Source organism: Hypanus sabinus, chromosome 9, assembly GCF_030144855.1.
Source record: "Hypanus sabinus isolate sHypSab1 chromosome 9, sHypSab1.hap1, whole genome shotgun sequence".
NCBI lineage: Eukaryota > Metazoa > Chordata > Chondrichthyes > Myliobatiformes > Dasyatidae > Hypanus > Hypanus sabinus.
Genome location: NC_082714.1, coordinates 21,971,245 through 21,997,209, shown reverse-complemented (window position 1 = coordinate 21,997,209; position 25,965 = coordinate 21,971,245). Strand labels below are relative to the sequence as shown.

The following is a 25,965-nucleotide window of genomic DNA, read 5'->3' as shown; positions in this document are numbered from 1 at the left end:
TGAAAGGTGAAATGTTTAAGGGGAATATGAGGGGAAAATATTCACTCAGAGGGTGGTGAAAGTGTGGGACGAGTTCTCAGTCAAGTGGTAGTTGCCAGAGCAATTTCAGCATTTCGGAGAAATTTGGATCTCTACGTGGATGGGAGGAGTATGGTGGGCAATGGTCTGGGTGCTGATTGATGGGACTAAGGAGATTAATGGTTGGCCACAGACTAGATGGGCCAAAGGGCCAGTTTCTGTGCTGTAATATTCTACTATTATATGACCTAATGATGTGCTGGGTGTAACCTGAATGCCACACATTCTGCTGCCAAATTAGCATGCCCACAATGCTTGGCAGAACAACACAGAACACAAAATATGACAAGCAATGAAACAACATCAGCAAAACAAGGTCCTTTTCTCCCTCCCATACACCCAGTCGCTGAAGCAGACAGTCCTCCAACTCCAGAGCAGGCCGCTGGACTTCTAGAAGACGCGCAGATAACAGGCTCCGATTTCCCCAGCGGGCTTCAGACTTATAGACCCTGGGTTTTGCCAACTGGGCTCTGACTTCCAAACTTCCTGTTGACCTTTGGCCTTCTACAAATTTTCATTGCTGTCCAGTCATGTCTGGAGAGTGTGGGGGTAGGCCTCGCAACATGGAGGAGGCCTCCCAATCAGCTGAATACTGACTTACATGGAGTGGTTCAGTGACAGTCAACTGGTCACAGATGAGACCAGGTGGAACTACAAGGAGAACTTGCATTTCCATAGCACCTTCCATGTTAATGTCCAAGAACTCTCAAGGCCACTCACAGACAATGAAGCGATTTAGGTGACTTTTATGATTTTGTCAATTTTTGCACAAGCCCCCACTAACAGTAATTAATGACTAGATTCATGTTTTTTTTTTAAATCAACATCGATTGAATGACAAATATCACCAGGTCAGCAGAGAAATCTTTCCTGCAAGATAGTGCAATGGGATTTTTTTACACCCAACTGAGAGGAGAAATTCAGACTAACATTTCAGCCAAAAGATAGCACACCTGATGATGCAGTTCCCCCACTGTCAATCCTATGTCTTCCCATGGAAGGTTATTATACTTCAGCATCTTATCTGCTTCAAACAGCATTCACTTCTGCTTCCTAATTAGCCTAAACTAATTCAAACTGCCACAGACAGCAGAAATCTACCTGTAGACATCTGCCAAGTGGTTGCAAATCAAGGTGTAAATGGTTAATAAACCTCTTGCTCAGGATTTTCACCATCTGCAGAACCTCTTGTGTTATTAAATCTTTTCACTTATAAAGGTCAAGTGACAACTGACCACTTTGACAACCTTCTGTGGTTGCTCAGTTACCATGTTAACTCCCTGTAGTAGAAAGAGAAGCAAAACAAGGCCCCACCCAGCCAGTGTTGAAAAAAAAAATCCTCATCAACAGGAAGAGGCAGAAAAAGCAAGCGAGGAAGAAAAATAAAATGGCCATACTGGATTTTTATGAGAAGTACATATGTGTAAACCTGTTCTGTAGGGGGTTCTAATTTACTTAATCATATTGAGCCAGCACTGAATAATAATCAATAAAGCACCTGTGAGCAGTTCTGTAGGGGATTAAACCTTTGTCCTTTTTCACTTTGGTTTACATCACTCAAATGTGACATGGTCATTTCAGCCCCAGAATCCACTGTCAGCATTGGCTGGCTGGGTAGAAGGATTTGCATTTATGTAGCTCCTTTCACAGTGCCCCGAAGCCACTTATAGCCAATAGCATTCTCTTGAAGTGTAATGTATGTTGCAATATAGGAACCCTGGTGTACAAGAAGATTCCGTGAACTGCAATAACACATTGGCAGTCTGGACTCATTTGCTGTGTGGGAGCCTGGATTATTGCATCTGTTCTGGTGTCAGTCTGCAAGTGACTATTCCACTCTTCAACAGTGGCAAAGCAAAAGGAAAGCGCCGATCCTGGAGACGGGGGCCGTGGCTAGGATGTTGGAATTGGCTCCCACATCCGGTCAATAGATTCTGTAGAGACTATTAGTGAAGCCTGCGCAGAGTTTCTCTGCGTCAGCCATTTTTCCCAAATAATCAAGCAAGTGGGAATCGTTAAGCAATGGTTCGTTAAATATTTCTGTCTAGAGTTAAGCTGGAAACTGCCAATGTAAGCTCATCACGATGTAACTACAGTATTATAAATGGTACGATTTGAGAAAAAAAGAACACACCTAGAAATGTATTTCTTTATTTAGAGATGCAGTGTACAATAGGCCCTTCTGACTCAACAAGGCAGACTACCCAGCCTAACCCTGCCTAATCACAGCCGATTTATAAAGGCCAATGAATCTACTAATCGGTAGGCCTTTGGACTGTGGGAGGAAACCAGAGCACCCAGAGGAATCCCGTGTGGTCAAAGAGTGTGATGCACCATCTATAACTCTCTCTGAGACCTGAGGCAAGATATCAGCTTCTATTGACTGGAAGAAAGAACAAGCAGTAGTCCACCACCATACTACATCCTGGAGACTGAGGGCCGGGCTCAGGCCTCAATCGCCTTTATACCAGGGTCTGTGGGCGGAGCCACAGGGGCAGTCGGGGGGGGGGGGGGGGGGGCGTGTCCAGACAGGTATATATAGTTCACCACAGAGTGAACGTACATAGGCACCCAGATTGAACTCTGACCTGCGATAGCTACTGCAGCGCCCTAAGTTTATCTACTTAAAGAAGATACATGTTCACATCTGACACAGCAGCCATATTGTATGGTTACATTTTAGGACTGCCTAGAGTTAAGGGTTCTGTCTCAGTTTGTCCCCCAGAGGCAGTGGAAAAATACACGGACCGCAACACACTCAGTCCACCATACTTCATGAATAAAACACCGGTAAGTGGCTTCATACTTAGCAAGAGAAAACCCTTTTACCCGTTTGTTTCACATTAGGCCTGTGTGTTGGCATTACCAAAATGAGATGTGGTCCAGTCGCCGTGTGTTTCTGGCTGGCAGAAGACCTTGCTTTTACAACATCACGCTCTGCTGCTTCACCTCCAAATATCCAAACGTTACCTGTGTGTTTGTTGCAAATACTAGCAGGTCAGAGAATAGTTCAGCAGATCATGAAAGGAACAGAGGGGAGCAGACCCTGGTTCTTCCCGGCCCGCCCTTACCTTGGACGTGAAGGTGGAGGTCAGTTACACAGGTCTTCTGAGTTTCAGAATCAGAATTAGATTTAGTATCACCAGCGTAGGTTGTGAAATTTGTTAACTTTGCGGCAGCAGTGCAGTACATAGAAATATAAAACATAAAAATATAAAACATATTACAGTAAATATAGATTGTGTTTATTAAATAGGTAAATTAAAAATAGTACGAAAATAGAAATGTAAAAAGTAGTGAGGTAGTGTTCATAGGTTCACTTAGTAATCGGATGGCAGAGGGGAAGAATCTATTCCTGAATCGCTGAGCGTGTGCCGTCAGGCTTCTGTACCTCCTTCCTGACGGTAACAATGAGGAGAGCATGTCCTGGGAGGTGAGAATCCTTAACAATGGACACCGCCTTTCTGAGGCATCGTTCTTTGAAGATATCTTAGATTCTACTGAGGCTAGTACCCAAGATGGAGCTGACTAATTTTACAACTTTCTGGAGCTTCTTTCGATCCTGTGCCCCCATCCCGCTACCAGACGTTGATTCGGTCTGTTACAGTGCTCTCCCCGGTACATCTGTAGAAGTTGTCGAGTACTTTAGGTGACACACCAAATCTCCTCAAACGCCTAATGAAGTATAGCTGCTGTCCTGGCTTCTTCCTAACCAGTGCTGCGTTTTGAGCGGTGACTGGATCTAGAGCGGAGCAGTTCTTTTCTCCAAACTTCGGGAGAGGTTTTCTCACACATCCAAGCTTGAGTGGGCTTTAAATGGTTTTTAATGCTCCTGACTCTCCGATACATTTAAAATCGTGGTAGTGAAAACTCCCAAAAAGATACAGCATTAAAAAGCCGATAGATAATTTGAAAAAAAATGTAGAAAAACGTGTGATTTGAAAGAAATTACTTTACCTGCTCTCCTTATTGATTAAAAATGGACAGGCTCCGCCTACCTTGCTAGTGTAGGCCAATCAGGGAGCGGGCTCTGTGACCAATCAGGGCGCACTCACTTCAGGGTGTAGATCTTGATGAAAGGTAGGGCCAGGAATCGAGTTTGCAGGGTTGTTTGGCTTTTTTTTTTGACCAAGCGTGAGGTTGGTGAGGAAAGAGGAGACTGAGACTTCAAAAAATACTTACGGTGAAGAATACGCAGAAGGTAAGAAGTAAGGGCTAACGCTAATTCTGATCACCGAGTTGTCGACTTGGATTCTAACAGGTATAACAACAGATCCAGGAAACAGGTTAAAAAAAACTATTCAGGTGTGAATCAAAGTCCATTTTCTCAGAGTAGATCATATATCTGATCTCCAATATTTTAATCTTGCCTCTTTAAAAGTAACAAAGCGAACATTGAATGCTGTTGAAGGTGGAAATACTGCGTATGGTAATTTAGTGAAGGTATTTCTTGAAATGTGGCTGCAGGAAAGTCAAAGGCCGGGTTTTTTTTAGGGAAATTACTTCCTGATCTTGTCATGAGTCTCACGGTGCTTTCCCACTGCTTCACCAGGCGGCACAATGATATATTTCTATTTAAACAAAAATAACAAGTAACGTACACGATACACCTCAAGTAAATCACAGAACTGCACAGAACAGGAATGGGCCTAGATCATCCACCTTGATATCTGTCTGCGCTAATTACACTTGCCTTCTTTGGGCTTCTATCTCTGAACTTCCTAAATAGCTGTCCAGGTGTGTGCGTGTGTGTGTTTTAAACATCTGCCTCTACAACCTGCTCTGGCAATACATGAATATCAATTGAATTATTAAATCCAGAAATCTCTACAAATAGAAGTTTGGACACTGCTCCAAGTAAGTGGATGGAAATTCACTGAAGTATTCCGTTTAAAGTACATTCATTATCAGAGGACGTACGTTATCTGAGATTTATTTCCTTACAGGCATTCACAGTGAACAATGGAATCAATGAAAAAATACAGATAAACAAAAAGGGACAAATGATGTGCAAAAGTTGACAAACCACCGAAACAATAATAAAAAGTAATACATACGTACATAACTAATACTGGAAGTTGTAGAGTCCTTGACATTCCATAGGCTGTGAAGTTGAGTCGAGTCAAGTGATCCACTTTGGTTCAGGACTCTAATGGTCAAAGGATAATAACTGTCCCTGATGATGTGGGACCTAGAAGTCCTGTTCGTCCTTCCCAATAGCAGCAACAAGAAGCGAGCATTGTCTGGATGGTATAAGAGAAATTGTTGCTGAGAATTGAGATTATTGTTGTTTTGGCTGCTATTAACATTCTTATTTCCAATGTTGTGTCCAGTCACGTTTTTACATGGTGAAGGTCATATTAGTGAGGGCGTTGGTGGGTGGATAGTAAGCATCTGTTGAGCAGATCATCAGTTGACATGAAGGCTGATTGATGTTGGCTTTGCTGTGCTCTCCACACCCCAGCCCACATCTCCTCTCTTTAGTCTTGCACAGTGCTGGTGATGGCCGGTGTAATGATCAGCTGCTTGCAGAGATCTGCTGGGCAGTGTCATGCTGAAGTACGTTTCTCCAAGTGCCGTTGTGTTCTGAGTTACTTCAGAGAGTTGGTGAGCTGGGGGCTCTAACACAATGCACGAGAGGGCATTCCCTAGGGATAGCAATGCGAGTGGAAGAATGGGCAGTTAAATGCCGTTAACCCTTTAAATTCAACCTTCCAAAATGAATCACTTCACCATTTTCTGGGGGTGAGCTCCATCTGCCACTTTCATGGATTTCGTTTCAGAGCCCTGGTGACCTGCTGGGTTCCTCCGGCATTTTGTGTGTTGCCCTGGAGATCCAGCATCTGCAGGATCTCTTCTGCTTCGGGATTGGTTTGGGGTGGGTTTAAAGAAAGCTTTCAGTCTTGGCCCGGCTCTTAATAAATAAGTATGCCAATGGGACACAATAATAAGTGTGGGGGTTAGACCAAAACGAGCCATCAAAAAATTGTCAATGAGTGGTTTTCAATCCGAAACTGCTGACTTTTATACGTATAGGATCATCTTGGAACCATGCTATAGGGAACATTTGCATTGATTGCGGCTTCCCAATGATCCAGCTCCAATGACCTGGATTTGCATGAAACAACTGATTACTCTGCCCTATTTAATGTTACTGAGGGTACATAATTCCTTACTGTTTCTCTGTACATAGTGACCAGAATTCGAAGGTTGATATGTATTACACAACAAGGCTGAAACTACTTACTGGAAATTCATTAAATAACTTTCCTTGATGCTAAATTTGTCTTTCTTTGTCATTGCTGCTGTGAGATCGTCATGTTGTTGACAACTGTTGCTGCAATTTGATGTAATTATCAAAGTACATCAGGCACAATGCCATCAGGACCAATTACACATTGCAGGTTTCTCCACGTGACCCATAGCTGTTCAGCACAGCCAAACAGTTTTTCATTCCCATTCCTAATTTTATTTTTCCTCAACTAGTAAGAAGTTTTCAAAAGTGTGAAGAGTAAACTTGCCGAAAGATTGGAGTATTGTGAGCAGTTCTAGGTCCCTTATCTAAGAAAAGATGTGCTGACGTTGGAGAGGGTGAAAAGGAGGTTTACAAAAATGATTGTGGGACTGAAAGACTTGTCAAATGAGGAGTGTTTGAGGCTCTAGAGCTCTGCTCACTGAAATTGTGACCTCGTTGAAGCCTATCAAGTGTTGAAAGGCTTCAATTATATCTTGAGTTATATTGTATTGCTGCTGCAGTTCAAATTTTCAACACATGCCAGTGTTGATAAACCTGATTCTGATTCTGATAGAGTGGATGTGGAGAGGATGTGGGTGGGTGGCAGGGGGGAGAGTCTAAGACCAGAGGACATAGCCTCAGAATAGAAGGCCTTAGAATGGTGATGAGGAGGAATTTCTTCAGCCATTGAGTGCTGAATCTGTGGAATGTGTAGCCATAGGTGACTGCAGAGGCTAAGTCACTGGGTGTATTTAAAGCAGAGGTTGATAGATTCTTGAGTAGTCAGCACATGAAAGGATACGGGGCTGAGAGGGAAAATGGAGCAGCAATGGCACAGCAGACTCGATGGGCCAAATGGCCCAATTCTGCTACTATATCATAAATAAATAAATTGGAAATAGGTGTAGGGTTAATCTTCCCCCATGGAGACTCCGCTAGGGAGGATTAATCAGCTGACTGTGGACTTCGATTTCAATGAGTTCAGTAACGAGCTAGTGAACTGATTGGTTGCCAGGTAACACCTCTTAAAGGAGACATGCGATCTGGCTGGTACAGGGACGCGGTGAATTTCACCTGGGAGACGTTACAAATGGCGCATGGTGGGGTATCAGAGGCACTGAGCTTACCAGATGTTGTACTGACAGCCTTGCTGAAGAAAGTACAAAGTAGGCGCGAGAGCCAATCTCTGCAAAACTTCCAGACACCCGAGCAGAGGTCTGGCGGAGATGTCAGTATTGTAAGTCGAGAAGACTTGCGTGGATTGTTGGAGCAGGACACACGAAATGCTGGAGGAAGTCAGCAGGCCACACAGTTTATGATTTAGGCCAAGATTCTTCGTCCGGACTAGAAAGGAAGGGGGGGGGGAGGGCAGAAGCCAGAACAACAAGGTGGGAGGAGGGGAAGGAGCACAAGGTGGCAGGTGTTAGGTGAAACCAGGTGAGGGGGAAGGGGGTAGGCAGGGGAGGGGGTTTGAAGAGAGAATCAGGGAGGTGATGGGTGGAAGAGGTAAAGGACTGAAAAAAGAGTAGAGGAGAATGGACCATGGGAGGATTGGAAGGAGGAGGAGCACCATTCTTCCACTCATAGTTGTGGTCCACGACCATAGATCCCCCAAAGTTGCCACACAAGTTGGTAGGATTGTTGAGAAGGTGTATGGTGGGTTGGCCTTCATTAGTAAGCAGACTGAGTTCAAGAGCCATGAGGTAATGTTCCAACTCTTTCAAACCCTGGTTTTTCCACACTTGGGGAATTGTGTTCAGATCTGAGCGCCTCATTATAAGTAGGATGTGGAGGTGCAGAGGAAATTTACCAGGATACCTCCTGGACTAGAGGGTATGTGTTATGAAGATGGGTTGAGCATGCTAAAGCTTTTCTCTTTAGTGCGAAGGAGGATGAGAGATGACTTGACACAGTTGTACGAGATGAGGAGAAGCATATATCGAGAGGATAGCCAGAGACTTTTCCCTAGAGTGGAAATAACTAATACAAGAGGACATATTTTTAAAGTGATTGGAGCAAGGTATAGGGAGAATGTCTATTACACAGAGAGTGGGGAGTGCATGGAACACCCTTCCAGGGGCAGTGGTAGAGGCAGAAACATTAGGGGCACCTAAGAAACTTAGGGACATGATTATAGGGGGAAAGGGTAAGATTGACCTAATAAAAGGCCAGATCAACATCGTAAACTGAAGTGGCTGTACTGTGCTGTTGTGTTCTGTTTTCTGAGATTAACGAGTGGGCAGATGTGGTAGAGAGCGATCTTTGTAAAAGGTGTAAGACAGGACAAATGTTTTATTAACAAATGCTAAAATAGCCACAGTCTGAAGCGTGAATGTGTTTGTTTTACTGTCTGCAGCTCAAGCCATGTGGTTACATATAGTTTTCAGACTTGCTGGAGTGGTAAATATGCATGAATCTAAAGCAGTAGTCATCATGCCCACCACTTGCGGCAGAGCACACAGAACACACTCTTGTCTCAGGGGTAATAAAGCACTTGCCTGTCAGAGAAGCATAAACAGGGAAACAGCTGCTCCATATGATCCAGTGTCAACACATAAGCATCTCGGCTTTGTACCCAGCAAAAAACAATACTGAACACCAATGCACTGTGCACCGTGACCATTCGGAGCTTTTAATTCCGCTCCGCATTCCCTCATGACCTGTCCGTGCAGAATCTCCCCTACTGGCAGGGTGAGGCCAAGCACAGACTGTAGGACAGCATTTGTCCCTGTGGACCTGGATCCTCAATTTCTCGTTTGCAGACCCTAGTCCACACATCTCCATAATCACCATCAGCACAGGTGTACCTCAGAGCTGTGGGCTTAGCCCCCTGCTCTACTCGCTTAATATTGTGAGGCTAAGCACAGCACCAATGCCACATTTAAATTTGCTGATGACGCCACTGTCATTGGCCAAATCAAAAGGTGGTGACAAATCAGCATTTAGGAGTGAGACTGAAAACCTGGCTGAGTGGTGCTACAGCAACAACCGCTCACTCAATGTCAGCGAAACCAAAGAGTTGATTATTGACTACCAGGAGGAAGAAACTAGAGGTCCATAAGCCAGTCCTTGTTGGGGGATCAAAAGTGGAAAGTATCAGTGTTACCGTATCAGAGAATCTGTCCTGGGGCCAGCACAAAAAAGGCAACACAATGCCTCAACTTTCTTAGAAGTTTGCACGGAGATGGCGTGCCATTTTAAAACTCTCAAACTTCTATAGATGCACAGTGGAAAGTATTCTAACTGGTTACATTACTGCCTGAGAATGCAAAAGTCTACAAAAAGTGGAGAGTGTTTGACGGCTCCGGGCCTGTATTCACTGGCTTTCAGAAGAATGAGGGGTGACCTCATTGAAACCTATTGAATGGTGAAGGGTCTTGATAAAGTGGATATGGAGAGGATGTTTCCTGTGATGGGAGAGTCTAAGACCAGAGGATACAGCCTCAGAATAGAGAACATAACATAAGAACTAGGAGCAGGAGTTGGCCATCTGGCCCATCAAGCCTGCTTCACTATTCAATAAGGTCATGGCTGACCTGGTCATGGACTCATCTCCACCTACCTGCCTTTTCCTCATAACCCTTAATTTCCCGACTATGCAAAAATCTATCCAACCTTGTCTTGAATATATTTACTGAGGGAGCCTCCACTGCTTCACTGGGCGGAGAATTCCACAGATTCACCACTCTCTGGGAAAAGCAGTTCCTCCTCATCTCCATCCTAAATCTACTCCCCTGAATCTTGATGCTATGTCCCATAGTTCTAGTCTCACCTACCAGTGGAAACAACTTTCCTGCCTCCATCTTATCTATTCCTTTCATAATTTTATGTTTCTAAATTCCAACGAGTACAGTCCCAGGTGACTCAATCTCTCTTCATGGCCTAATCCCCTCATCTCTGGAATCAACCTGGTGAACCTCCTCTGCACCGCCTCCAAAACCAGTATATCCTTCCTCAAGTAAGGAGACCTTTTAAAATGGAGATGAGGAGGAATTTCTATAGCTGAAGAGTGGTGGATCTGTGGAATTCTTTGCTGCATGCAGCTGTGGAAGCCAAGTCTATACGTATATTTAAGGCAGAGGTTGATAGATTTTTGATTGGTCAGGGCATGAGGGGATTTGGGGAGAAAGCTGGAGATTGGGGCTGAGAGGAAAATTAGATCAGCCATGATGAAATGGTGGAGCAGACTTGATGGGCCAAATAGCCTAATTCTATTCCTATACCTTATGGCCTTTCAAGGATTCTACAACTTATGTTCCCACTATGATTTGCACAGTTTGCCTTTTGCACATTGGTTGTCAGTCTTTGCGTATAGTTTTGATTAACGCTATTGTATCCATTTGACCTATTATGAATGCCTGCAAGAAAATGAATCTCCTGGTGCATTTAGTAACATACAGTTTACGGTAACATCCTTTGAAAATAAATTCACTTTGAACTTTGAATCTTAACATTTTGGCTAGGTTGTCCAGTAGGATCAACATTGAATTTTCTAATTCTAGACATCCCGTTCCCTATCTCTGCTTTCATTCTCTTTCTGATTTGCCCAGCTCCTCCCTTGCCCCCACACTCCCATCACTCAATTTCTTTCCCCTACCCAACTACCCAAATGTTTCAATCCACCTCACCATTTCCTTTATTTGGTTCTATGCTCTGCCACCTTTTTATTACAGATTCCACAATCTGCGACCTTCTATTTTCGCCACCATCATTTCTCGGCCTCTGTCACTATTTCCCATCCACCCTTCCCTACCTGACTCCATTTTGCAAACAACACCACCCCCCCCCCCCCCCAGCTTGGATCAAACTACCACTTTCCAGATCTCTCTGCACCTCTTTATACAGGCTAACTCCCATCTACTCTTTCAGTCCAGCTTGAGGTCTTGACTCAAATGGTTGACTGTTCACTCCCTCCACAGATGCTGCCTGACTTGCTGCGTTCCTACAGCAATTAGTTTTTCTTTAACCATCCTCTCCACCTATCTTCATATCATCTGCAAACTTGGCAACAAAGCCATCAATTCTATCATCCGTCATTTTTTTTTTACTCTGGATTCCAACGTCCTTTTTTTTTTAAAGATTAGCTTTATTTGTCACTCACACACCAAAACACACTTCCACGCTTCTGTCAGCAACATAGCATGCCCACAACTCACTAACTCGGAACGTGAGAGGAAACTGGAGTAGCTGCAGGAACCCCAGGTGGTAATGGAGAGACGGTAGAGGTGGGAATCAAACCCCAGGCAGTGATCACAGGCACTGTAAAGTGAAGTGCTAAGCACTGTGCTGCTCCTATAGTCTATCTGAAAATGTCCTCCTCCTTGATCATTTCCATTGCCATGTTAGAGAGACAGTAAAGCTAAACAACTGATTTATTCACTAATCACAACCCTCACCAGTAACCTTCTCCCAAAAACATGTTCCTAGTCCTGTACGTCTCAGCCCTCCCGACACACAATGACTAATTATATTGAAAGTGCAATAGGTTTCTCATAACTTGGGTTGTAGGTTCACTCAGTGTTGAATGAGGTTATTCAAGTTATTTTCTACAAAAGCCTGACACAATAGGTTGATGTTTCTCCCCAGCTGGACTTTGAAAGTTATTGCTCAGGTATTGGAAAGTGGCGGGTTCCATCATTGTGTTAATCTGCTTCAGACAATAAAGGGACTACTTACTGCATACCTGACTGCTACCCCCACCTCAGAGTAAAAATTTACTCCGTTGGAGGTCTTGATCTTCAGTGAGCCTCTCTGAGGCTTGAGATTTGACCTCAAAGGGTCAAATTTGGAAGCAGAGAGCTGTGCCTGATCAAAAATCTCATCATTGTATCAAATATGATGGAGGAGCTGGGAGAGTGGAATAGAAGCTTGGTGGGAGCCACGGCGGGATGAAGGGTAGTCTCCGGGGCTTTGTAGTATTGCGATGGACATTAGTGTCCAGCCTGTCTCCTGAGATGGAGATGGAGATATGTAGAAAAGGAAGAGGCAGATTATCTGTGTAAAGGTAAGAGCAAGGTGGAGGTTGGTAGGAAGAGAGATGAAGTTGTTGATTTCTGTTATAGGAAGCAACACCAAAGTTCAGTCAGCACCAGTCATCGGTATTCTACCACCAGATACATGCTTCCTTGTCCTTCACTTTCACTATTTTGCAGGGGTCGTTCCCTTCATGCCTGTTGCACTTGTCCAATTCCACAATCGCCTCACCTTATGACACATGCTCTTGCAACTGCTTGTTCTTGCAAGCACTTGTCCTTTCAAGTTTTCCCTTCAAAGAAACAGAAACCTACAGCACATTACAGGCTCTTCAGCCCACAATATTGTGCCGACCATGTAACCTACTCGAGAAACTGCCTAGGATTTCCCTAGTGCATATCTCTCTATTTTTCTAAGCTCCATGTACCTATCCAAGAGGCTCTTAAAAGACCCTACTGTATCAGCTTCCACCACTGCCGCCAGCATGCACTCACCACTCTCTGAATGAAAAACTTACCTCTGATATCCCTCTTGTACTTCCAAACACCTTAAAACTATGCCACTTCGTGTTAGCTGTTTCAGCCCTGGGAAAAAGCTTCTGTCCATCCACATGATCAACACCTCTCATCGTCTTGTACTCCTCTATCCTCTCACCTCTCATCCTCCGTCGCTCCAAGGAGAAAAGGCTAAGTTCACTCAGCCTATTCTCATAAGGCACTCTCTCCAATCCAGGCAACCTCCCTGTAAATCTCCTCTGCACTCTCTCAATAGTATCCACTTCCCACCATCCAGGGACACAAACAATCAGGGGTTCCCAACCTGGGGTCCACCGACCCCTCAGCCTTTCCAGACAAAACTGTGATCTATTTGCTCTTCCAGTCTAGTGTACTGCATTCTGTATTCACAATGTGGCCCCTAATGCTTATTAGATGACCACTTCGGAGAGCACTTGAATTCGGTCTGCAGGGTGACGTTGAGCTTTAATTCTGCATTCCACTCCCACTTGACCTATTGACCACCTGTCTGTATGTGATTAGAATGAAGTCCAAAGCAAACATGCGGAGTAACGCCTCGTCTGAATGTGCTATAACCTTCTGGACTCTATTATGCTATTAAAGATAATTTAATTCCTCTGTCTCTGACATTGGCTCTACCCCACCCTGCACATCCCCCATCTTTCCTATGCCCCCCTCCCAGAAGAGGAAGGTTTGTTTGACCTGTTGGGTATGCCTTCCTGCTCTGTATTTTGCAATTCTTTTGCCTTATGTTTCTTTTATGTTGGTGGTCTCACTCTCTGCTCCTATTCACTCGTTGACCCGATAAGCATATCTTCAGCTTGTCACCTTGGTTTTAACTTATCAGAGACATCCTCGTCCTCTTCCCATCACCCCTGCAGCTTAACAAGTTTTGTTTCCTTTTCCTGGTTCAGATAAAGAGTCAAGGACACCTGACTTGCTTCTTTAGTAATGCCTTGGCAAGCTTAATGGATCCTAAACATAGGTTAAATTTATTAGCATTTGCACCGTGGTACACCGCCCCATGTGAGGCTGGGCAGCAGGCATCGTACCCCCGGTGAGACAGGGACATGTCTGGCCTAGCATATGAAGTCAGCTCCATTGCACAGGATGATGAGATCCAGTGGCCAGGAAGGTAGTTCTGCAACATTTTGTGGAGAGCGAAGGGCTTGACAAGACACACAAGAAGTCATGGTCATGCACTGCAACCAAGGAAGACCCCAGTTTGTGCCAATTACTCGTACCACTGGATCCGGACTTCCAAATTCGAGAGAGTGGAACTGCCCCAGTGCCATGGCTTTTTCACGTTTACACAGGTCTCCTGTCATTGTCGGATACGACGGGCAGCTATCAATCAACCTTCCAGTCCTGAAATAATTAATAAAAATTCAACTACAGTCCACGTTTTACAAAGTTGTCCATCTATTTCTGTATATTTAATTTATGACAAGCTGTCAACTTTGTACACTTATTGTGATTGGATGTTACATGTGTAACCCTCTCACCGTGGCTCGTAATAAACCAGGCTCGTTAGCTGCCTCTGGCTAACAGCCGTGTGGCCCAGCACTGCATGGGTAGTGGTGAGAAGGCCACCTTCGATAAACAACACACGTCTAGGGTCAGAGTGATTCAGGTTCAAACAAACGGGCAAGTTGGAATGTTCCAGTGAAGGAATGGAAATTATGGTGAATGTTGTGTAAGTGCTACCCTATGCAAAGTTAGTCTTTGCCAGGAAATAACAGACTTTTCACTGGCATATCGTTAAAGTGGAACTCTATTTACAGGTATTTAACCTTGAAACAACTAAAAGTGAAAAAGGGCCCAATACAGTTGAACCAGTTTAAATGTGCACATAAACATTGGAGCTCATTCCTGGAGTAGCCGGAAGTTTCCCTTTGATTGCTTATATACGGAACCCACGTTCTGTGTGAAAGACACCAGCCACAGTTCGAACTTCCCTCGAAGACCATTTCAAACGAACTCAGGAGATCAAAATTCCTTCTTGGAACCATTCATATGCACGAAGCACTTTTTACAACGGTGTCACTCCTTTGGGCTGGATTTTGTAAGCATCGTCCATTTTGCTTTCCTCTGCACCTCCTCCTTCTTCCAACCCCTGCGGACAAAACATCCAAAACCAACCCACTGTTCCTTAGAGGTCTGATCTGGCCCAGCACTCTCGAATGTTCCGTGGCATTCCACAGGGCAGAGTGTGTTACCTAGACGAGCCATATTGGCTGATACAACCTTCCTAAACTGAGCAAACTGCTCCCTATCTTAGCAGAAGCCAAATTACTGAACTGCGAATTGTGAAGCTTAATTAGCAGAACACACTGCGTTTTACAGAAAAGCTGCAGAGAATAAAACACTTAAGGGCACAACACATTCTTAACCAGGGCATTACACGTGCTAAGCTGCATGCTTGTGGTTTGTAAACTTTTTCAGTAAGCTGTTCAATATTTGAGGTAAATTTTTCTTATTTTAAATTATTCTAAAGAAATAGAATTTGGCATTTCACCAATGGCTGCTGAAAATTGAGATGAATTTGTGTCACCATTATTTATTAATGGGGTTTGGGCCCCATGGTATGTGTTATATGTTTCCTAATGTACTTGAAAGCAGTGATGGGTTACTGACATGAACCTGATGTTGCACATATTCATAAGGCACATTGGACAGGAAAGAACCAAGATGTTCCTCTAAGCATGCACAGGAAATTGACTTTGTGGAGACAGTATTGTTCCCCTGTGCTTGTTGACATTGAGAACAATTGTCCTATGACATTTTATCCCCTATTCTTTGTGTTTTCTTTGAAATTCTCTATTTATTTATTTATTTATATATAAAAGAATATTTCACCAAATGCACTCAAAACACACCTTATCCTGCCTCTCCTTCCACATGATTGTTTGGTTTTCCTGTGGACAATGGACTGTAATGACCCTGAAACTGTCAGTCCCATGAAACCTTTTAAAATACGATCCACTTCTGAGCTTGTGAGTGGGAGAAGGAAGCTGTTGATTATATTGTGAAGGGACGGATTTTCTTTCTGGTCGCCTGATAACTTTTGAATGATTTTAATCCTGTTGCGCAGTTGTTGCTGTTAGCCAATTGGCGTTTGGAACAACCCTCTACAACTGAACCATATACAGTCCCAATCGAAAATGAGTGACCAGGATGTTGGAAGTCAGATTGAAGCACAGTTTTATGACGCTGTGAGGAGACTACAAAGCAAACAGCTTTTTCAGTCTACCTGGGATATTGCCACCTTTGCCATTTTCATCATATTTATTGGTAAGTTGCCAAAGGCAAACAGAGGTTAGTAATTTTAAACAACTTGTTCTACATGTAGATTGTTTCTAAAATTTAGGAATTATATTCAGCCTAACTCTTTCAAAAGATCTTTCTTCAGATAATGTTTACTTCTACTATAGATGGCAATCATTATCTGAAACTTTTACACTTTCTTCTTCTTCTATCCTACTGTTAGCAGGCTGTTGGACTGCCCACTTGTGCGAGAAGATGGCCTCCCGATCTCACAACCTGCATTTTCTCTGCGGCTTTTACACTATTTTTCTGTATTGTTACTGCTTCATCTCGTGCTACCTCAACGCATTGTGTAACGGTTTGATTTGCATGAATGGTACGCTGTATCTTGGTAGACGTGACAAGGATAAACCAATTCCAATAATGTTGAAATTTGCTCTTCTAGAGGTTTGTAGTTAAATACATTAGATTTATGCATAATGTAGCAGAAAAAGCAAAAGCAGCTTATCAGCAAAGGGAGACAAACACTTATTATTAATGTGCCTCCTCAATAACAGATGGTTGTGTTTTCAAACGGTGCCAAGTTCGGTTTAAGGAGGCTGTCCCATTTTGATTCACTTGAACACCCTTCGCTCATGACTATTCTGCCACAAGGCACTGTCATGCTGTTGACTGTCTTCTCGAAGTGATGTGCCAGCAGAGTGGCATTCTAATCCCTGACGAGAACTTGATGCACAGAAGTTTAAAGCCGCCATCACCCTAGGCCGCCCCCAATTTAGCTTAGCACCTTGATGTTTATTACAGCAAGTCTGCGCATGGTTTAATTCTGAGATCTTTTGACAAACTTAGTGGTCCAGAATTGAGGCCCAGCTTGAATTAGTGTTAACAAAGATGAGTCTGTTGCATAATCCACTGGCTATGCAGGAATACTCTAATCTTCCATCCTACTCTGCCAGCACCTGACTAGAAAATAGTTTTGCCCATTCGAATGCCAATATCTAGATGGTCCTGAGTCTTCTAACAATTAAACTATTAATATTACTAATAAAAGATCCAGTAAAGCTTTAGGGAGCTACTGTGAAAGATGTTTCTACATATTTCAAAATTTTTTTTTGAATTTACTCCAAAAAACAAACATTTAACTTCAAATTTTGTATGAAGTAAATAATTTCATAAATAGTATATCACTTTGGGTATTTCATTTGTAGATCATAATTATCTGGAGTGATATTATTAAACTAGTATATTGCAGTCTGAAGAACCCTTCCTGTTGAAGGTCCATTTGTTGGAACTGCCCTGCGATAAAGCATATGTGCCACTTTTCCTGAACTAGTTTGTGTATTATCGAGGTATCCAGATACCGTGCAACCTATCAGTAATGTCAGAAAATCCTTTCTAAAAGTATTTCATTGGAAAATTCAACATCCAAGAAAAGTTATTTGAGGCCATAAGACAGAATTAGGCAATTTGTCCCATCTAGTCTTCTTTGTCATTCCATCATGGCTGATTTATCATCCCTCTCAACCCCATTCTCCTGCCTTCAGCCTGTAATATTTGAAGCTCTGGGTATCAAGAAACTATTGACCTCCACTCTAAATAAACCCAATGACCTGGCCTCCACAACCATCATTGGCAATGGATTCATCACCCTCCAGCTAAAGAAATTCCTCCTTGTCTCTGTATATTTTATATAAAATAGTTTTGTATGGTGACATTGCTTACAGATACAAGGGGCAAAGTGCTGTTATGATCCTGGAGGCTGTGTGTTTAAATATTATGGTTCAATAATATCAGATAACGTAGATAATATACAACCTGAAATTCTCACACTCCGCTGAGATCCTCAAAACAGAAGAAAAATCCCCAAATGAGAGAAAAAAGTGAGAACCCCCAAACCCCCTGCCCCCTCCCACGCACAAGCAGCATCAAGCCTCTCCCCCTCCCCCCACATATTGTCACCTAAAGCTTCAACATTCCCACCACCCACCATGGACGTAACAGCAAGGTCTCCCAAAGAGAGACCACGGCCTACAGTACATCAACGACTAACTGTTCACGCCAACATCCCATAGGCTCGCTCTTCCCTCACTAACAGGGGAGAAACAGGTCTCACTCCTTCCACAGTCGCTATTTCAATGTTACAGTCAGCCTGAGGTGTTGCTCTTGATTGCAGGTTCCCTGACTCAAGAATTGGCGGCAAACTCTCCCTCACCATTGAGTGCAGTGCTCCCTGACGGCCGCTCTCGTTGCCTTTGATGTTCCGGCTCTCACTACGTTTCAATTCATGACAACAGCGAGCATTTGTGCCCTCGGTGCTGCAGAAGGCTGCACTCCGAAGGGGGCTGACTGCAGGCCGAACCTGGGCGCACTGAAACACGGTCCTGTAGCGAGCTCCAAGAACTGAAACAAGCTGCCCTGCAGAACTGCAGTTTGAGTGCCGCTGTAGATCACAGACTCCAACAGGACCCCTGCCACCCTGAAAAGGAAAATAGAGAGATTAAAATAGGAAGAATTTAACTGTTCACTGCTGGGAGAAGTTGTTCTCTGGCACCATCTTTGCCATTGTGCTACCGTTGTTTTAACAAGATGATCTGAAGCAGGAATATTACCTTCCAACATATCAAATCCAGATGCTAAAAGATTGTGCTGTTGTTAATTCTGCCTGTTTCCTTTGTTTCCATTTACTAGGTGCTGTGTTGGTTTTGGTTCTCTTGGTTATTATTCGCTGTTTCTGCTGCGGCTGTTGTTCTTCCCCCAAAAAGGTGTGTTTTCCTTACCTTTTGCTTTTCTCCTGAAAGTGTGGCTGGAAAGCTTCATGACTTCTTCCTGGAAGAATTGTCATATGAGTGAGGTGGCACTTTTAAAAAAAAAAACCCAAAAGAAGTGTATGGGTTTCCTTTGCAATCGGCAGAAATATGTAAATTTTTCAGAAGGAATAGTATCTTTCTCTGTTTCACTTGTCATCGCAGTACTGGAGAAGTTCATCTAATTATAAATCTGGAAACACCACTCCACTTCAGTGATAAACACAAATAATCTATATACTTCCTTACAACCATACCATGGTAAGAAGGCCCATGTTGTCCTGAGCTAAACTCTGCAAGAAAGTTGCTCTGTTTTGGAGGGATCTTATCTAGTAATTAGTGCAACCTGTCAGCAACATCAGAAGGGTTATGAGTTAGGCCTCTACTATAGAAACCGGCCTCTGTTTTATTACTACTGCCCTCTGGACGTGTCATAGATTGGAGCCTTCCTCATTCTTCTGCGTTCCAATGAGTACAGGCTCTGAGGCATTGAATGCTCCTCATATAATAAGCCGTTCAATCCTGGAATCATTTTTGTGAACCTCCTTTGAACCCTTTACAATGTCAGCACATCCTTTCTTCGATCAGGGGCCCAAAACAGCTCACATTCCTCCAAGTGAGGGCTCATCAGTGCCTTATAAAGCCTCAACATTATGTACTTTTTCATTATATTCTTTTAAGACTTTGGTTTTAAATCACTAGGTAGAATAATGGAACTTTAAATAATACAAAATGATTTGATCATCTTTTCCAGCATTCGAAGCGCAAAGTGGGTGTTGACAACCCAGCTCTAGAGCCTTAGATCAAATTGGATCGAATTGGATGTTTGCCCAGCGGCTGGATCATTTAACAACCTTCATTGCATCACACCTTCCTGGGCAATACTTAGTAACTTGACTGGTATCTTTTCTGGATTGATTCCAACAATGAATCTGTCACTTTTCAGCATTCTTGCTACAAACTGCTTTGGATCCACACGCTATGAGCCATCAGGCAGATGACTAGCTGCAAAATATTTAACAGCCCCTTAATAATCACTTGGTTATTGCAAGGTGATCCTGAAAATGGTTTGTTTGTTTGTTTATGTTAAAGGAGAGCAGACATGGAATTGAGTTTGGGAGTTCTAAAATGACTAATTGTACAACATCTCAAGATCTAAATCAGCATCTGGTATATCATTTTCTTTCAGAATGTTAACTACAAACTAACTAAATTATTTTGGTGAAATACTAATTTAAATTAGTGCAGTAAAATCTATTGAATGGCTAATTTTTAGAGTGCATTTTATTTAAACTAAGTTGATACATTTCTGTAGCGCAACAATCAATATCAGCAGTTAATTTTGTCTGGATAACTTGCACTTTGCCAATATTTTAAATAAGGTACTATTTATTGCAGTTTATTTCAAGATTTTTAGGGAAATGATTTTGGCGGTTTACTTTGCAATGAAATTGCTTTTAAAATGCAGCTTTGTAAATCTGATGTGTTTACTGTCACTGATTTACATCTATGCTTTTGATTAATAAATGAACGGTTTTAACATCAGCCTGTCTGTGTCACAGTGAAAATGACATAATACTGCTAGCATGGGCTGTGGAAAAGGACCAGAAACAAGACTTTCCTGTCTGTCCACGAGGGGAACGGAAATTTGTCCATATGCCATTTCAATTCATTGAAATGTTTATGAACATTCAAGTGATCTGAAGGAAGTTGTAACCTAAAGATTAGGGAGTGTTCTTAACTTGATCATTGCCATAGCAAGAATGCAATTGACTGAATAGCTTCAATTTTTCTGGTCAGAATTTCCTCCATATGATCCATAAAATGTCTATTTTACCCATCTGATCTTGGATAGGTATAATGCTTTTGCCGCCACCAATTTATCCAGGTAATCAGTACAAGTGCTGGTATTTCTTTGAAGTTTCTTCCTCCTCCCACAACCCTAAATGATCATGCATAAACTTTAAGTATTTTTCAGTGCAGGGTTAACTCAAAGGCTAAGATATCCCTAGGATGTCTATGATAGGGATATTTGGGAAAGGGCAGTGTCAAAATTGAATCAAACAGGTTCCTTGTGAAACCACGCAAACCTGTGTGAGAATCGTTTGTTGATACGGCTGTTGTGTGCTTTGATGACCACCAGATGGCAACAGAGATCCAGAAACACAAAATACTGGAGGAACTCAACAGGTCAGGCAGCATCTATGGAAAGGTCCTGATGAAGCATTTTGGCTCAAAACGTCAATTCCTTCCATGGACGCTGCCTGACTGACTGAGTTTATCTATACAAAATACCGGAGGAACTCAGTAAACATGTTATTTGGGAGTTCCACCATCTACAGAATTTCTTATGTTAGAGATCCAAAAACCTCCTTTGCAAAATTTGCAGGTTTTTAACTGGAGGTTCTTTATTTCTTCAGGGTGGGTGGGGAATTGTTCTGTACCATGTATAAAGATTGTTTAAGGCCTGATCATGGCTGATTGATTTCAGGCCATACCACCTCATCTGTATCATAGCTCTCAATCCTGTTTTTATTTTTAAATGATCTAATTCCACTTCAGACATCTCTGCAGTGCTAAATTCTCCACTAATCTCTGGGAAAGAACTTCAGTTTAAATGACTGCCCCCGAATTTTATAAACTAGCAATTATGGCCCCTTGTTCGGGATTCACTCATAAGTGGAAACAACTTGATATCTAGCCTGCTATGCCTAGTAAGATCTTGTGTTTAAATAAAATTACCATTTTCTAAACTCCAAAGGATATAATTGATTTTAGAACAACCCTCTTATTTCCAAAAATTAGCCGATTGAATTTCTTGTAGTTCACTTCCAATACCTCCTTCCCTAAATAAGGGGAACAGAAATTGAGTTGCAGCCTCAATCCTACCCTGCACAATTTAACTACTTCCCAATTTCCAAACCCCCCAAGCTTATTGAGATGAAAGCTAATGTGCTGTTTCCGTTCCAGAAGACATAGGAGCAGAATTAGGCTGTTCAGCCCATCGAGTCTGCGCCATCACTCCATGGCTGATCCCGGATTCCACTCAACCCCATACACCTGCCTTCCCTCCATGACCTTTGATGCCCTGACCGATCAAGAAACTCTCAATTTTTGCTTTCAATACACCCATGGACTTGGCCGCCACAGCTGAGGATTCCACAGGTTCCAGCTACTCTGGCTAAAAAAATTCCTCCTTACCTCTGTTCTAAAAGATCACCCCACAATCTTGAGGCTGTGCTCTCTAGTTTTGGACACCCCTGCCATTGGAAACATCCTATCCACATCCACATTATCAAGTCCTTTCAACATTCGTTAAGTTTCGATGAGATCCCACCGCATTCTTCTAAATTCCAGTGAGTACAGGCCCAAAGCTGCCAAACAGTCCTCATACATTAACTCCTTCCTTCCCGGAATCATCCTTGTGAACGTCCTCTGGACTGTCTCCAATGACAATGTATCCTTTCTGTGGCCCAAAACTGTTGACAATGCTCCAAGGCCTGACCAGTGTCTTATGAAGCCTCAGCATAATCTCCTCACTTTTAGACTTTATTCCCCTTGAAATGAATGCCAACATTGCATTTGCCTTCTTTACCATAGGCTCAACCTGTAAATTAACAGTCTGGGAGTCTTGCACGAGGACTCCTAAGTCCCTCTACACTTCAGATGTTTGGATTTTCTCCCCATTTAGGTAATAGTCTGCACTATTGTTCCTTTTACCAAAATGTATTATCATATATTTCCCAACACTATGTTCTATCTGCCTGTTTCCCAACCACTTCCTGCAGCTGAATGCCAACATTTTACAGTGTACACAAGCATGAATTCGCATATACAAAATATTTTAAAAATGCCAGAAAAAGCAGGATCTCCCTGTAGCCACCCATTTCAATCCCACTTCCCATTCCCAGCTGGCATACAGTCAGTCCATGGCCTCCTGTACTGCCACAATGAGTCTGCACTCAGGTTGGAGGAGCAACACCTTGTATTCCGTCCTCGTAGCCTCCAACCTGATGGCAGGAACATCAATTGCTCAAACTTCAGCCCCCCCCCGCCACACCATACCCTGCTGCACCTGGTGACTATGTGATCTCCGTCTCAGAGGCCGAAGTCAGCTGTCTTTAAAGAGGATGAACCCCACAAGATGGAAGGTCCAGATGGAGTACATGGTAAGGCTCTGAAAATTTGGGCCAACTAACTGGCAGGAGTATTCAAGGAAATTTTTAACATCTCACTGCTATGGGTGGAAATTCCCACTTGCTTCAAAAAAGGAACAATTATACCAGTGCCCAAAAAGAATAATGTGAGCTGTCTTAACAACTATCACCCAGTAGCACTCACATCCATAGTGATGAAATGCTTTGAGAGGTTGGACATGACTAGAATGAACTCCTGCCTCAGTAAGGACCTGGACCCACTGCAATTTGTCTATCGCCACAATAGGTCAATGGCAGAAGCAATCTCAATTGCTCTTCACATGGCCTTAGACAATATAAACACTTATTATGTCAGAGTGCTGTATATTGACTATAGCTCAGCATTTAATACCATCATTCCCACATCCTGATTGATAAGTTAGAGAATCTGGGCCTCTGCACCTCTTTCTGCAATTAGATCTTTAACCTCCTAACTGGAAGACCACAATCTGTGCAGATTGGTGATAATATCTCCCCCTCGCTGATTATCAATGCTGGTGCACCTCAGGGATGTGTGCTTAGCCCACAGTCTGTACCCATGACTGTGTGGCTAGGTGTAGCTCAAATACCATCTATAAATTTGCTGATGATACAATCACTGTTGATAGAATCTTAGATGGAGATGAGAGGGCGTACAGGAGTGAGATATACCAACTAGTGGAGTGGTGTCGCAGCAACAACCTGGCGCTCAACATTAGTAAGATGAAAGCGCTGATTGTGGACTTCAGGAAGGATAAGATGAAGGAACTCATATCAATCCTCATAGAGGGGTCAGAAGTGGAGAGAGTGAGTGGTTACAATTTCCTGGATATCAATATCTCGGAGGCTCTAACCTGGTCCCATGCAGCTATAAAGAAGGCAAGACAGCAACTCTACTTCATTAGGAGTTTGAAGATACGTCGCATGTCTAATGTACCGTGGAGAGTATTCGGACAAACTGCATCACTGTCTGGAATGGGGGTTGGCGGGGGGGGGGCATTCCTGCACAGGACCGAAAGAAGCTGCAGAGGGTCGTAAATTTAGTTGGCTCTATCTTGGGAACTACCCATGACACCTTCAAGGAATGGCATCTCAGAAAGGCAGCATCCATTATTAAGGACCCCCAGCACCCAGGGCATGCCCTTTTCTCACTGTTACCATCAAGAAGATGGTATAGAAGCCTGAAGGCACGCACTCAGCAATTCAGGAACAGCTTCTTCACCTCTGCCATCCGATTCCTAAATGCCCATTGAACCTGTCAACACAACTTCACTTCTTTAATATATATTATTTTTGTTTTTGCATTATTTTTAATCTATTCAGTATATGTATACTGTATTTTTTTCTTCTTCTATATAATGTATTGAACTGCTGCTGCTAAGGTAACTAATTCCATGACACATGCTGGTGATAATAAACCCGATTCCTGTTTCCCTCTCACCTTATCTCCCTATCTACCCAAGCCTCCCCTTCCCTTTCTTCCATGGTTTTCTATCCTCTCCGATCAGATTCCCCCTTCATCCCTGTAACTAATCCTGCTCTTTATTTCACCCCCTCCCACTTTCACCTATCACCTGCCACCTTGTACTTCTTCCACCCCTCCCCCACCTCCTTACTCTGTCTTGTTCCCTCCCTTTTTGGTCCTGAAGAAGGATCTTGGTCTGACATGTCGACTGTTTCCCTATTTTATATATGCTGCCTGACCAACCAACCTCCCCCTGCACTTTGTGTGTGTTGCTTTGGATCTCCAGCATCTGCGGAATTTGTGTTTGAGGATAGAAAATTGTTTTCCTTTGAAGAGCACATTTAAAAATATTCCAACTGATACCACTGTGATTATAATGATTATGGGAGAAATACATGCCCCTGATAGCCACATCAAGATACAAATTCAGTGGATTAGTGTCGTAGTGTTACACAGTGCAGGTAGTGTTCTTTTGATCCAACTCATCTCTGCTAAGTTCTCTACTTGAACTGATCCCATTTCCCTCTTTCCCCCCATATCCCTCTAACCCCTTTCCTACTTGTGTATCTAAATGTCTTTTAAATTTGTTATTGTACCTGCCTCTGCAAATCCTTTTGGCATCTCATTCCATACACCCACCACCAAATTTGTGGAAAAAGTTGCCCCCAGGTCCCTTTCAAACCTCTTCTGTTTCATTTTAAACCAATACCTTCAAATTTTAGACTCCTGTCCTGGTAAAAAGACTTGACCATTCATCTTTTCTATGCTGTTCATGACTGCGCAAAACTGATTCTCCCTTCCTCTCAGTGATCAACAACTGCGAAGTATCTAGTTCCAGATTCCTGAGTGCTGAATATCCTTTTATTTAAAATTGTGTCTTACCCTTTTCATTCATATGCTCTAAGGCAGCCTAAGATATATTTCCAGTAGCCTGCTGAGCGGACAAGTATCTTTGAATAGGTGGCATGAGATTTTAAAGAACAAACGAATGAGTGTTCATTGCCCGAAAGGGCACATACAGAGCATCAACACAGTTGGAAGATGTAGTATCTGCTGAGTTTTCTGATCACTTGTCATTCTTGAAAGGGAATGGTGGGGTGTAGTGGCTGCATAATTAGAGCCACATGCAGCCAACATTTAAATCTTGTTTGTACGTTATGAACAAAAGCCCATTGTCCCAAGGCAGTAAACCAAGTATTTGTAGGCGGATGCTGTTTTGAATTACGGTTTCAAGCCCTAATCTCCAGGATAAGATCCTATCAACACACCCCTCACCCACCCACTTCGAAATTGATTGCATATATGACATATTCTCAATTGTCTCTTTAGTTGTTCTTGTAAGATTCACACAAGTTCCATTTACTTGTTTTCTAGTCTTTTGGCTGGGATCAGGATTGAAGGCTGCAAAAAGAGATCAATGTGCTACTTCACTGATAATCATATTCTGCAGATT

At 42.9% G+C, this 25,965-nt stretch overlaps 1 protein-coding gene across 1 annotated transcript; it reads left to right on the top strand.

Annotated features, from left to right (window-relative positions):
• The first annotated feature begins 4,121 nt into the window (after window positions 1–4,121).
• On the top strand, window positions 4,122–20,417 carry smim22 (small integral membrane protein 22). Its single transcript, XM_059979225.1, has 4 exons — window positions 4,122–4,279; window positions 15,896–16,095; window positions 18,757–18,830; window positions 19,627–20,417. Exons 2-4 carry the CDS (start codon window positions 15,966–15,968, stop codon window positions 19,672–19,674), a joined length of 252 nt encoding a protein of 83 aa, XP_059835208.1. The 5' UTR covers window positions 4,122–4,279; window positions 15,896–15,965; the 3' UTR covers window positions 19,675–20,417.
• The last annotated feature ends 5,548 nt before the right edge of the window (window positions 20,418–25,965 follow it).